At 38.6% G+C, this 15717-nt stretch overlaps 1 protein-coding gene across 1 annotated transcript; it reads left to right on the top strand.

The window, feature by feature from the left end:
* The first annotated feature begins 7240 nt into the window (after positions 1 to 7240).
* On the top strand, positions 7241 to 14573 carry igsf5a (immunoglobulin superfamily, member 5a). Its single transcript, XM_086012711.1, has 9 exons — positions 7241 to 7457; positions 8031 to 8091; positions 9253 to 9564; positions 11006 to 11296; positions 12240 to 12359; positions 12551 to 12575; positions 12830 to 12927; positions 13069 to 13133; positions 14306 to 14573. Exons 2-9 carry the CDS (start codon positions 8046 to 8048, stop codon positions 14405 to 14407), a joined length of 1059 nt encoding a protein of 352 aa, XP_085868837.1. The 5' UTR covers positions 7241 to 7457; positions 8031 to 8045; the 3' UTR covers positions 14408 to 14573.
* Positions 14574 to 15717: the final 1144 nt, after the last annotated feature.

The following is a 15717-nucleotide window of genomic DNA, read 5'->3' as shown; positions in this document are numbered from 1 at the left end:
TCGTTAAATCGCATTTGACTGTAAGCAAATGTTGACATCACCGTTTTTAAAAATAAAGTTGACATCACAAACAAGTCAAATCTCGCGCCGGTGTTCGGGTGGACGGCTCCTCGTCCCGCCGCGGGTCATTCTCCATTTTTGGGGAAACCACGAGCGTTCTCGAGGGCATCGCCCGCTTACCACCAGTCGCCCTGCCAAGGAGCCCACCACAAAAATAAATAAATAAAAACTATTTAAATATATAAATAAAACGCTCCCACTCTGACCCTAATCATACTTACGCTTTATTACTAAAGAAAGGCCTAATTAATTTTACACGTGGTTTGATTGGTAGTAATTAATTGTTTAAGCTTGGAAAAACGCTTAAATGGGAAATCAACCCAGACATATTTTTTTTCAAGAATATGTTCTCAGCAGGCCCACTAGTTGAAACATGGCATTCTGATTAATTTGGCGTTTGTGGAATATGAGTTAAGCAGCAAAATCCACCCCTTTTTAGCCATCTCAGGGGGTGCCACTTTGTCACTTTTGTCGACTGAAAATGACATCACAACTGCTCAGGGCTCAAGCAATGACCAATCACGGCTGACCTGTTTTCTGAAGCTGAGCTCTGATTGGTAGTTACCAGAGCCCTGAGCAGTTCTGATGTAATTTTCAGTCGGCAGAAGTGACAGAATGGCTGCCCCCAGAGATAGCTAAAACAGGTGGATCTTATTCCACAAACACAATATTTATCAGAATGCCTTGTTTCAACTAGTGGGCTTGCATAGAACATAGTCTTGAAAAAATATGTTTGGGTTGACTTCCCTTTTAAGTACACCTCTATATTTCACGTTTATGGCAACATTTTCAACATACGTGTACATCCATGATGGGTCACAGGAGACGTAATGTATGTAATTTACTGCTGGAGAATAGACACATTGGACCATGAGGAGGACACAAAGAAAAACAGTGCCATAATCCACAGCAAAGATTTGCAAGAGGTCGACCAGAAACTGCAAACAAGGTGCACACTGGCATGTTATTCCACAATGTTGACAAAAACTGTACTGATGTTTTGTTGAGCCACCGTGTGCACAACAACAGGCAGGCATTTGCGCGCATGTGCAGTGATGTGCAGTGAACATTTCTAGCACAAGAAGGAGTGATTTACAATTGGAGAGTAGACATGCCATGCAGGGGACATTAAAAACAAACGCTGTGCCGAGTATTTTCAATGAGCAAGTAGTGGGAGATTTCATTACTTTAACTGCTGTGGGTGGATCTGCTTTCGATCAACAATTTGTGATCCTTGGCGGGCGCAGGTGGCGTCATGCGAGTAAAGTAGGAGGACAAATTAATTACAGCATTGTCCATGTGTGCGTAGCGATTGATCGACATGGCAGACACGGTGCTGTCTGCCGCACTTCCTGGTCCACTCGTTTTCCAAAGTGTATTTTGTGTTGTCAAAAGACCATCCGGCGCTGCATCTTTCGCGTCAAAATTGCAATCTCACTCGGTAGATTTATTTCATAGTATTGGGTGGAAACTATATGGCTTCATTCTTTCAGGATTAACACTATAGATGCAATTTAACTGTGTGTGTGTTTATCATTGTGCGGGCTAGTCCAAAGTTGACACACATGTGACCGTTATTTCTATTTCGTGACATGTTTAATGAACATGACGGCCAGCTACTGTATATTATTTTTAAAATTGTTTTTAGAGTTATTTTATTTACATGAAAAATAATTAAATCATCCAATTAATTATAGACAAAATATGAACTTTTTAATGCTGAAAATGGCGTATACAGTATATGACGTATCCCTTTAAGGTTAAGAGTAGATGAAACTTAGTTTTGCCAGTGAACGCCCTTGTATGCGCATGCGTGTTGAGGCAAGCAGGTGTATGATTGGCTGCGCTGTATGTCAATCAAGTGACAAATTTCATAAAGGATGATTGGAGGGAGTCTACTTTTTTTTTTTTTTTAACTCTTTCACTGCTGTTGCCAGGCAGCTTTCTCAATAGCATAACACTGGGAGGGCTGCCAGTGACTGAGTTAATGCCATGTAATCGACCGACGTCCCCTTCTCGAGCTAGCACACAATTGATGCAATGGGCACCCCCGTCTTAGATTTAAATTTTTGGAAAATAACTATTGTTTATTGTCTCTCACATTGACCCAAAAGTATATTGGACCTTACAAATGTAGTATCTGTTCAACTTAAATGTTACAGTATCTGATCATTCACAAAGTGCTTTTCATACACAGCATGCACGTAGTAGCCTACTTAATTTCACATTAGATTGTAGTGGAAGAACTACAACATCATCACTCCTATACACCCCCCATGTTGCTGGAAGCTGCAAAGTCAAAAATAATATTGTAGAGGTAAAGTAAAAAGACAGAGCTGGGGTGATGATGGTTGCTCAGTATGAACGGGAAATTGGAGAAGGAGGGGAGGCACGTAGGTCTCAGATAACAACGCTGTTGTTAAGGTGCGTAACTGTTAGCCCTTCCATCACAGCTGGTGCCATTTGCCATCCTTTCCCGCCTTTTCCCTATGCTGTCAGCAGGCATGAGGCTACAGGCCACAGCTGAAGCTCTAGCAAGGCTTTGCAATAGTCCTGGACAGTGGTGCTTTGAGAGACAACTCTAATTCATTATGTGACTACGCTTATAACTTAAAATACACTTGTATATCCAATCATCTTTCTCAATGAAAGGCAATTCCACCCCCCCCCTCAAAAAAAATCTGCAATGTGTTCTTTAATAAGGAAAACAGCACCCTGTAATACTGCACTTTGTATAACAGGACGTAATTAAATTAAATCTAAAAGAATTACACAGTTTTGCCACATTTTTGCTTCAATTCAATAGACATTATGCTGCTCCTTTTGGTGTGTATGCATTGGCCACCTGGGGGCCGTATAATAAAGACAGAAACATACACAAGGAAGCATTTCACAACAGATTTAGGAAGATGCAGTAATATTAGTCATTTATTTGTTAAGTATAAAGAATATATATCTGTGAGTATGATTATATTGTCTGTCTAAATGTGCTGCTGCACCATTTGTGTTTAAATACCTGTTCCTCAAAGGGAAGGCAACCCAAACATATTTTTTCCCAAAATACATTCTATGCAGGCCCACTAGTTGAGACGCAGCATGCTGATTACTATTGCGTTTGTGTAAAAATGAGTTTAGCAGCAAAATGCACCCACTTTTAACCATCTCAGGGGGCGGCCATTTTATCACTTCTGTCGACTGAAAATGACATCACAGTTGCTCGGGGCTCAGGAAACGACCAAGCACACCTCACCTGTTTTCTGAAGCTAAGCCATGACTGGTCGTTATCTGAGCCCTGAGCAGTTGTGATGTCATTTTCCATCGACAGAAGTGACAAAACGGCCACCCCCTTAGATGGCTAAAAATGGGTGGATTTCTCATATTCCACAAAAACAATATTACCGGTAATCAGAATGCCTTGTTTCAAGTACTGGCCCTGCATAGAACATATTCTGGAAAAAATATGTTTGGGTTGACTTCCCCTTTAAAGCGTTATAACACGATTTAAGTTTGTATATACTATTTGTTAGCTTGCGCTTGCTTGCTAAGGCTTTCCCCATTATGTGATATTAGACTAGACTTAAAACATGTGGTTATGTGGATGTTTTAAATACACAAGGTGTGGTTGTTTTTGTTTTATTTGGCCTTGCAAGTCAAAGCAAAAAATCTCTGAATGATAGCTCCAAAAATTATTTAATCTAAAGGCACCTCTGTGAGAAGTTGTGATGTCATTTTCAGTCGACAGAAGACAAAATAGCCGCCCCCAGAGATGACTAAAATTGAGTGGATTAACAATTATTCCACAAACACAATATTTATCAGAATGCCCTGTTTCAACTAGGGGGCTCGCATAGAACATGTTCTTGAAAAAAAAAAAATGCGTTGACTTCGACTTTAAACCGATAACTTTTAGTGTTATAGTAACACTCCATTATGAATAAGGTGCTTTTCTGGGGTAAGAAGTTACAGGTCAGTGAGTGACACATCATAAATCCCACCTTCTTTTTCTGAGTGCTAGCTTTCCTCGGGTGCAGTGAGTTTTTGTAATATTAAAGCACAAGATGGGGCTGTAGTCCGCTGTTTTTTCATGCATCATATTTATTACGTACAATACTACTGTTAAGTCAATATGATTGTTTCAACAAATATGGCAAAAAGTGAGTTGTTTTGAAAATTGGAAACTTGTCATTTAAATTAGCCCATCGATGTCACAAACCTTTGGGTGTAAATTTGTCAGGGGCAAATGGTACTTTGTGGCCCTCCAAATTGTTGTTATATAAAGAAAATATAATTTTCTCGACCCCTTGCAGACATGGTTGCTTTAAATCATTCCCACTTTATGGCATGATGCTAACTGTCGGGCTTGTATTGCATCTCATTGGATTGAACCCAATGATGTGTCTACAAATTCAAAGAAGCTTTAAGTCACTATACGGTAGGTCAGCCGGATGTTGGGAAAAGATGCTCTCTCTAGTCTTTCTCTCCTTCCCTCCCTTTTTCTCGCTCTCCGTCTTACAACAGTAAATTGATTTCATGGTGACCTTCCCATAAGGGGCAATGGATAAAGCCAGATGACAGCAGTTTAGGTGTTAAGAACACAATATAAATTAGAGAATGAAGAATGCATTTGTATTGCAGAATAACTCATCTTCTTTGTTGGACAATTTATTAACACTAAGATGAGAAAGCGATATATTCAAATTAACTTTATGTGTTTATTATACATTAGCTCTGAAGATCCTTACATCTGAGCTCATGAACTCCGGAGCCCATCACACCTGTTTGTGTCATTCATCCAACTTTAAAAACATGCCTCGGTGTAAGGAGGGCAGTGCCCATGACCTGCCTGTAGCACAGTCATTTACATGTGATAGAGGGTGGAGTCGTGTCACAGTGGCAACACAGCCTAATAAGATCAGTAACAATAAATCTTAGTCGGCTTTAACCATTGATTACTCCACAGCTGACACAACAAAAAATAATCCCACATTAAGGCGAGCTCCAAAGGCTTGCTTTTTTGAGAATAAACTATTTAATTATGACATATCTTCACTCGGGCAAAGGGGCAATTAGCTGGAACTAATAGGAGACATTGTCATGAAACAATAGGGTGCCCCTCTCCTCTAAGAAGTCATGAAAGGCAATATATGGATGAGCACAAATGATGATCTATGACTGACGATCTCTGACATGATGGCTCTGGTGCCAAGATTTACATCCATTCTGAGGCCATACATAAGGGGATCAGAGGGCTGCTCTATGGTGAATGACCCTCCCCCACGATATTCCCCTTGTTTTCATGGTTGTCTGCTTGCCTCTGCCTTTACGGTACTCACGGTGTCTGGAGACATTCCTGCTCATAACACACTTCCACCTTCATGAAACTATGAATGAGGGTCAAAGGAGCGTATAACATGTACAGTAAAAATACATTTGGAACATATATGATCTCAATAACATATGTGATGTGCTTCTCAAAAACACCACTCATGTTTCCTTAGGTGATTAAAATGATTAACAGGTTTATTATATAATTTTACGATGAAATATTGATGCAAAAAAAATCCAAATAAATCCCTAGATAATATAAGAAATATGGAATTATTTGGCATGATCCATTGTGTTGAAATTAAACATGTACTGTAATACATTTCCACATGCGTGAATGTTGTTGTATGCACAATTATTATTCGACACTGACCTCTAGGGGTTAATATTGAGTATAGCAGCATCTGTGCTCGGGTCATCTTGAAAAGATTTTAGACGCCTCATAATGAGGAGGAGTCGTAAACAGCTTAAGCTTTGTGTGTGAAACACGAGGCTTGTGCGCTAAATACGACCTGACATCCAATTATATCCAGCCCGCGAGCTAATTTTAGATGTACGGCCTGTAAGTAAGACTTCAACCAACTATACTACAACTCCCATAATGAACCGCGACAGCTGAAGCGCTGGCCCCGCCTGCTCATACATTAAACTCAGCAGCAGGACAACTCCGCTGAAAAATGGTGACAATTCGGTTCTATAGTGTTTTGACACAGATCTGTCCTCTTTTTCACCTCTATGTCCATTTTATGTCATAAGAAATAAGTAAATTAAAATAAAAAACATTAATGGAAAGCACGGCGGTTTAACTATTTTTCCTCGTGGCCCACATGGTTTTGTCTCTTTTTATGTAAACAGTTGCCTCTGCATAAGAAATCATTAAAAAAAAGTGACATTAAACCAAATATGAACACTATTCAATTTATTTTAAGAATGGATTTGGTGGAAAAAAATAAGTTTTTAATCTGGAATATGGGAAGAAGCTGAAACACCCAAGGAAAACCCAAACAAGCATGCAGATAACACAAACACTTCAACCACTACACTGGATTCAAACCCCTCAGAACTGTCTGGTATATGTGCTTGACACTCATCCACCTTAACACCTGACAAAACATTGAAGAGCAAAAAGAAAAAGAAAACATCATACCAGATGCTGTTAATCAAATGACTGTATTAAAGTGTGCAGATCAGGTCACTGCAGATGCATTTTTCTTGGCGAAGTTGCCTATGCCCAACCAAGCAGAGAACAGAAAAATGCCAAGGTCAAATGCCACACAGTCAGATAATTTTGACTGAGACTATTGGCAGTGATATTATTACAATGGTAGTGTTCCAGAACACCAAATGACCACCTGCTTCATATTCATTATGGGTGAAATGAGAAATTATAACTTTTTGTATATCAAGCTATAAAGTCAGTCTATTTGTGACTAAAATGTTCTATCTAGATTGAATGTGTAGTTGTGTATATGACTTACTAACTAAACTGCAGAGTTGAGTCAAGTAGAGTTGTTTATAATATTTTGGTCATCATTGTAGCACATGCGAGGTTTACATTAGAAACAATCCTCTATGATGCAGTGCCGTTCTACACTGGTGAAAAAAGTAACAAAAACTGAAAAGCATGTAATTAAAATATCATACATCTCTAACAGTATATGAAATTGTACTCCGCAGTGCTCTTTACTGATTCTTGTTATCTGCAGCAGTATTTGTCAATTTAACAACACGTCATCAACTTTTGAAACATAGTTACATGGTTGATTAAATTTAGCATATTAAACGGTCACTGCGTTGAGTAATGTACCTCATCTGACTCCTGATATCGAATCAGGATCTTGGCAGTCCACGTGACCTCACCTGTTTCTTCTGAAATGCCATCCTCACACCCCCAGTCTGACGACAACAGGGGACTTCAGTAGTTAGCAGTCACTATGGACAAATAAGGGCTGGGTTTCAATGGCCAATGACCCTTGTACCCAGCAAGAGATCTGCAGCGGCAAGATCATCTGCCGATGTTTCAGGAAATGAAGCTTAGCTCCATGGCACACTCCAAAAGGACGGATCACAAGGTAAGTGTTCACTGGCGATACAGAGGTGCAGTTAGGATCAAAATAATATAAAGTGTATTTGTTGAGTGGGTAACTTCTTGATGGAAATATGTATATCATATCATATCACCAATGTTACCAGACATTAGCATAACATTTTACTCTTCAATGAAATAGAAACATCCTAAATGATCCTGGTAACTTCTACCTAGCATAGTATTTAGCATTATGGTCATTAGGAGCATTGGATATGAGAATGTTTGCAAAACATTTTCCTGTCATTTCCAGTTAAAAGATACCCATTCAACAAAAACTAATTCAGCTCAAAATCTGACGAGTTATGAATAATTTGGGGTTTAGTTATACTTGTACATGAAATATGTACTGTAGATAATTTACAGTACATATTACGTGTATACAATTAATTCTACTTTAATGTCCATTTCACAGTTAGGTTCTCAATACTTTGATAATAAAAACAAGGGGAGTGTTGATTGATTTGTCAAACTGTCACTGTGCTATTTTATACTTCAAATGAAAATGAAATGACTAATTCCTACAATCATTCACATTATTTCTGTTGGCATTTTTCAGGTGGAATAAAAAAAAATGGACGTAGATTTGTGCATCTGGCTAATACTGTGTGCAACTGGAGGTCAGTAAATTAAGTTTGCTAGAAGGAAAATTATTTGATGCTATTTTGTCAATTTTAAATTTTTTGGCAAAGGTTGTTGGTCAACTGACTAACCTTTTTGGATCCAGGAATGATATTATTGCAAATCTATTGACTGCATAATATTGAAATTCCACCCATTTACTGTATCCATTCATTTTCTATACCAATTTGTGGGTAACAGGTACAAGCTGCATTGGTCACCAGCTCGTTGCAGGCAGGGAACATATAGACAAAGAAACATTTACATTCAACTTACACTGTACAAAACAATACTGCTTGTAACATCTGTTAAAGTGAAGAAAAAAGTTTCATTACAGAGACCATTGATTTGCTTTAGTGGGCTAAATAAATTATCTGCCAAATCTTGAGTTTGACACTTGTGCTCCACAGCTAATGCTTACTGGATTTATAATTTAATTAATCATATAAAGTCTGCATCACTCAAAACTAGATTACACTCCATAAGCAGTATGATTACACTTTATTAAAAATACACCTGGTAAAACAGGTTCCAAGTGCTCTTTTATACAGACCTGTTAATTGTTTACCTTTGAGCGGTGTCCAAGAAAGATAACATGACAACCAGGTTGCCCATTCCAATGAGGAATGTTTGCGAATCAGCGGTCACTTTCAGTTCACATTTTTTGCTGCACATTCTTATGGAATGAGAATAGAATAAACAACACAAATGAGAAAGAAAAAGAAACGCCAAAACGTTCAATGGTCTTAATTTTGCAGATTATTCAATAAAAACGGTTTGAGTTTTCGATTTTGTAAAAAAGCACACATGCACGCACACAATTCACCGTATTTACATACCTTGAGCAAACATGTCTCAAGTAGTAACTTGAACAGTGCTGTCATGCGTGCATTTTGATTGTTATGAATGATGGAAAGTTCAGTCAGTTAGCTTTAAATTAACTTTCAGTGAATTCAATTCCAAAAACATGTTACCTAAATGACAAAAAAAAAAAAATCAGAAATGAAGTTGGTCATTTCTTAAAATGATGATTGTATTATTTTATTATATAGCGTAGATACATCTAAGAGATGGAAATAATCCAGTTGCAGTATTTTTTTGTCTGAAGTCTTTAGCCTAATTAATTGTTCCCACTTTCCCGGTTCTCATTGTTTCTTCAGTGATGGGACAATTCAAGGTGGTGCCTCTCGAGTCTACAGTTCTAAAAGGCTCAGATGCTCAATTCTATGCCACTGTGCAGGGGAAGTGGGAGGTCATGACGTGGAATGTCCGAGGTTTTCTGGTCCTCACCGTTCCCAGGACTGGTAACATATCTTCGTCCTCAGAACAGTTTTCTGCCTCCTTCTGCTCCGCCGAGGTCACCAGCTGTGTGATGTTCAGAATCCACAACACCTCCCGTAGGGAGGCTGGGCCGGTCATCTGTACAGTACAGGGAGACTATGGATCAAAGTCAGCACTGCTACATGTTCAAGGTACTGTAGATTCTCCAACATCCACTATCTGCATATCCATTCACATTCACTTTAGGCAGGGTGGTGTTCAGAGACAAATTAACTGGATATATTCATCCATACGTATGAGGTATTTTGATTTATTTATGTCTTTACCACCCTAGTGGATTTGATATACAGTAAAACAACTGAAGTTTCGACACAAAAACATGCCATATAACCATACATGCAAAATAAATACATTTTCAGGGGCTCAAATTTATTTGGGTAATTGACACATGGGAGTGTTATTAACCCTTTCATGCAAAGTGGTCACTACAGTGGATAGCTATTTAAAAGTTTCTTTCGCCCATATTAATCAAACTAAAAAAATAGATTTATATTTTAAATAATAACATTAAATCATAGTTAATGCATGAAAGGGTTAAAAATATATTTTTTAATTAGATTAATTAATATGGGCAAGAGCAACTTTTAAATTGCTGTCCACTGTAGTGACCACTATGCATGAAAGGGTTAGTGATGTGACCAAATTTTTAAAATGTAAAACAGATTACATGCTTCACATTTTAGAGGGCCAATCACCCAGAACATGCTGTAAAAGCAACTCAAGATTTTTGAAAGGGAAAAGAATTGAAGATTTCTCAATTACCAAGTCCTTATGTCATCGCAACCAAATCGATCAGGTTTTCTGTCAATCATTTTTACAGTCATTGACTATAAAGGATTTTCATCCAACTATAAATTGTTTATTAGTTGGATGGAAATTATTTTCGTGGTTATATTTACATTTGTCTAAATATATTTGATTCCCTCAAAATAGTACCTTGCATATGATACAATTCTACAATTCTCAAATGGTGAAAGTCATTTTTGGTGAAACCTCTTAAATTTAAGTTCAGTCTTCAGTCTTTATTCTGGTGGTCTATTAAATATTTGACACTGTCCAGATACATCTAGACTTAATTGCATCAGGTAATGACCATGACTGTGATGTCATTTTCAGTTGACAGAAGTGACAAAATGGCCGTCCCCCGAGATGGCTAAAAACGGGTGGATTTTGCTGCTTAACTCATATTCCACAAACGCAAAATTAATCAGAATACCTTGTTTCAACTAGTGGGCCTGCATAGAACATATTCTTGAAAAAAAATGTTTGGGTTGACTTCTTTAAGTCTGACTTCCCCCTGCTCTGGCTAAACTCATCCCCTTCATTGAATGAAAATTCAGTGTATGTGATTCAGCGATCTAAATCAAAGAAATTCTAATCTAAATCGTATCATCTTATACAATTATCAAACAGAAATCACATTGAATATTTCAACTTATTCAAATATTGTAAAGAAAGTTTTGGGATATTTGTAAGAAGACATATATTTGATAAAGACCAGAATACAACCTGTACTTTGTAGGGTGAATGGGGCCAAAATGTTTTCAGTTCTCTTCTGTTCCTGTCAATTAGAGAGTGGTACAGTCCAGATCCAGGAAGGTGATAAGAAGGTGGCCCAGGACGAGGAGGTGGAGTTCACCTGTGTGACTTCAGCTTGGTTCCCTAGGCCTGTTCTCAGCTGGAACCTGAACGGTGGCACCTTGGATAGCAGCATGTACAACAGTACTCACGTAGCTCATGAAGATTTCTTCAACTCCTCCAGTGTCCTGAAGTTTAACGCTGTCAAAAATTCGACTGTGGAGTGTTTGGCGATGCTGCACGCGCTAACAAAGCCACTATCCAGCTCTGTCCACTTAGTAGTTGGTAAGAAATTCTTTCACAACGTTTAGATGTTTTATAACGTCAGCAGGGTTTTGCTACATTAACATGTGAACCTGAACAGAATAAGAGGTAAAAAAAATGGATGGAAATGGCCAACTATTGAAAGTTTACACATTTTGCAAATACATTTACTTTGAGGGTTGATGAATTTGCACCGCAACGAGATGGGAATTCAAATTGCGTTTGCCCAATACCTAGTACCACTAGAACTTCACTGAACAAAACATGACATGACAAGACAAGACACAAGAGACTGCAGTACATCCAAAAACAGTGATTACACCGCTCGCATCTCAGCTAACATTTTATTGTATATTCTCAAGGCACAATGTTTAATAGCTGGCAACATTAGCAAGTACACTTCTAGTAATATGAGTACATGTCATTCAGCATTAGCATGAATTTTCTTGCCTGTGGTCTGACAAGACCAGGTTTACTTGTTTGGCCCAGATCTGTCCAACCTGTATGGCGTCATGCACCTTGGTGAGGCGCACCAAAATAATTATGTCTTGCCTGCAGTCAAGTACAGTGACGGTTGTGTCACTGTCTCAGGCTACCAACCCCGGGGACATGCGGTTCATTGAGGAAAATAGAGCTGGGTCCAATCCCTTTAGGAACTGGTCTACATGACATGTTCCTAACACAACCCTACACACGCCTCCAAGCTAACACCTGGTTTGCTGAGGAAGGTGATGGGGTGGCCAAGCAGTGGCCAACTCCAGTTATGAACTCAATTGAGCACCTATATATGGGCCCTACTCAAGCAGAAGGTGAAGATGGCTCAAGGTGTCTGTGATTCACCAGCTCTGTCATTACAGAAGAGCGGAGGATGCTTCCAGTAACAACTGCGACAATTTCTTTATAAAATAAGAACTTCATAGCTGTAAGTCTGTTTTAGTGTTAATTCTGCCATTTCCTTTGACAGTGCCGAAGCCTCCAGACTGGACCGTGCTGATAGCTGTGGTTTGCTCTTTCGGAGGTTTTGCGCTGCTATTTTTACTCATCTTTGGGGTGGTCTTTTGCTACAAACGCAGGAAAGAAAAAGGTATTCAAAGCTTTTCAAAAGGTGAACAGTCACAGTGGAAAGTTGCTTTGCTTGGATACCGATCACAATACTGTAATTGTATGGTTAGTGTTCCACAAAATAGGCAATGATAAAACTTGCACTTGATCACAATGCAATATTAACTTGGTAAGTTAGCGCATGTTACAAATAATATTGCTCTCTCATTCCAGAACCCAACTACCAAGATGAAATGACGTAAGTACCTACTCTACTGACTATGCAGTATATGAATCACTTCTATACTACGGATACTGCGTTGTTACAACTGCAGCTGTATTCAAAAAAATGTATTGTATTGTGTAAAAAAGTCCTACACAGTTCTTTGCCCACAAACAGGCGGCCGGTGGACCGGCCTATTAAGGACCACTGTTCTATGTCTTTCAATAATAATAGCACACATTATTGCCCAATTACCATATTGACTTATCTTCTCCCATTTCTGTTTCTAGTAAAAGAGTGAGGACACAGAGCCAGTTGAGCGGACTGAGACCACCTGGACAGAAACAAGGTCATGTCAATGCAGTTTATGTGACAGATGGTCAAACAAGTAAGCCTTGACATTACACAACAACCCTCCCATACTTTCTACAAATTCGATTGTTAATTCATCATCATCGACAGTAACTTAAAATGCAACATTTACCATTGTGTGACTGAAACACACCTACAACCCCTTTCTGGTTCACAGGTGTCACTCCAAGTGACTTGACAGACAGTGGTTATTGCCAGACAACTCGTACCGATATTTTGGAGGTAGGCATGTTTGTTTTGCAATAGAGCTGATGGAGAAAATGCTTGTGTGTAGCAGGGGATAGATAATTGTTGCACACTTACAGCAGCATTGCTCGATGTGAGGTCCGCACACCGAGCAATGCTGCCAAAACTGTAAATGCCCGACTGTCAATATACAGTCTATACGTATATTAGGAGTGTTCCGATTTGGGTTTTAAGCTGCCAATTCTGATACGATCATCCACGAGTGTGATCGGCCGATGCCGATCACATGGATTCGGTGTAAAATTTTACATTTTAGAGGTACAACAAAACGATTTTTCTCAAATAATCGATTCATCTGTTTATTGTTAAATTTCTATCCCTTTAGTATTGAAAAACAGGACATTGCTTCGAATTGACAGTGCACAAACAATTAATGATTTGGTTACTATTTTGGTCTGTAAGACGTCAGAAAAGGGGTCATCATTGCTTTCCCCAAGTAAAAACAGCTATTTGCAAATGTCCTATATGAATTAAACACAAAGATAATCATTAGTAACTATCCTGTTTACATTCCTGTTTACGTGGAGCTTTGTATTCCAATTAGAATGAAACCAAATTTGCAACTGGAATGAAGATACTCCATATCACACATCACAGGGCAAATCAGAATGGAATTGAATTTGGGTTCAGTATGAAATTAATAAATTTAACATCCAGCCCAAGACACCGTATACAATTGGAGCTGAAATTACCATGGATGCTGGCATCAAACTTTTCTTGTTACATGATTTAGTAGGCCTGCAGCACGTGCTACATGGCTGAATCTGAATAAAATGGACCATTGCCAAAATAATTGTTACCGACGCTTCCCCACACATTACGTGACCAATTATGGCTCACCTTCAGAAAACAGGTGAGCTGTGATTGGTTGTTACCTGAGCCCTGAGCAACTGTGATGTAATTTTCAGTCCACAGAAGTGACAAAATGGCCGACCCCAGAGATGGCCAAAAACGGGTGGATTAACTCTTATTCCACAAATGCAATATTAATCAGAATGCCTTGTTTCAACTAGTGAGCCTGCATTGAACATATTCTAAATATGAAAAAATTTTTGGAGTTGACTTCCACTTGAATGATTTTACATATGATGACAAGCTCTTTCAGCAATGTAACATTTCAAGATGTGATCTGTGCCTTTGTTTTATAGATGCCTGATGCTGTTTATAACCACACAGAAAATGGCTACAAAACTGCCTACAGCATTGCTGATGACGGCTTCAGAAAACACAGACATGCTACTACTGTATAAAAAGACCTAGCACCTTGGACCCCAAATACTGAAACAAGTAAAGTTCGGGCTGTTGAAAGTAACCGCTTCTGTAAACGTTTACAGTACTATCAATGTTATACTGTGTGTATTTGGAAAAATGAAAATTACATTATTTTTGTATTTCACCTTGAAATATCATTATATAAAATTCTACATATTTTCATTTCACCGTACATTTTCATTATTCGTCACTAGTGGAAATGGGGCTGATTTGGGTTGGTCAGGTTAAAGACCAATAAGTGATAGGACCCCTAATAGCATTTTGTATTTACGACCTTTGACATTGCGGGGCCTAAAGTGTGATGTTTAATCCCTGGTGGCATCCCTGTCTGTCTCTATACTGTATGTGCCCCATTATCATCTGGCAACCAGTGGAGAATGTATGGATGGATAGATCCTTATTATTATAAATACTTATTGATGTTTGTCAGGGATGGCCTCATTTTAGTGTCTGATTAGTGAGGCAAGCAACATAGTTTGAAATTTCACTGAAAATATGGCTCCTTGTCTGACAACGGGTTGAAACACTTTTTTAATCAATGGTCAACACACTCACTCACTAGCCACAGAAATACACGTACCTTGTACCTTGTACTTGTCTAATGAAAACTCTTATTACCTTATTTACTCCAGCGATGAGAGGTGCAATATAAAAAAGTTAACTACCAATTGAATAAATATGATAGATGAAATGGACATCTGAGACATTCTGAACAAAGTTTATTACTGCCAGTGCCCATAGTACATTAACAACTACATCTTCCAATGCATCAACAAGGTGTTCAGAGGAGGAGTTCTGATGCTGCAGGCCAGTATATTGGATTTCAAATTCCTCTCCCTGACTAAAGCAGGAAACAGGCCACAACAGCCTCTTCTAGGGGCGGATGTTCATATTGCCGACAGTTCACTTAGCACATCAATCTTCTGACAGCCCTCCAATATATATACACATACATTCTTTTTTTCAGTATTTATGTTGGATGTTGGTCGTGCTTTCACTGGTTTCAGCATAGCCGTTCTTTTTTTTTTGCTTTTGGGAAATGAAATGTGTACAATAATATTCCTGAAGTTGTCCATACTTAGGTACAGACAGCATTCTCATTAAAATGCATGGCTGCCAGATAAAGCCTGATATAAAAAAGGAAAAAAAAAGGGCAGTAATCACCCACAGCAGAACACATGGTTGCGTCATGTCTTAATCAAAATCTGCTATGTCACCACAGCACAGATACATACACATATCTTTGGGTCTTGTATTGTTGCTGTGTAAGTAAATGTGTACCTGCACA

This window comes from Filicampus tigris, chromosome 17, assembly GCF_054856515.1.
Source record: "Filicampus tigris isolate MCC_2025a chromosome 17, RoL_Ftig_1.0, whole genome shotgun sequence".
Classification (NCBI taxonomy): Eukaryota; Metazoa; Chordata; class Actinopteri; order Syngnathiformes; family Syngnathidae; genus Filicampus; species Filicampus tigris.
The sequence above is the reverse complement of the archived record's forward strand: the minus strand, read 5'-3'. Positions and strand labels throughout refer to the sequence as shown.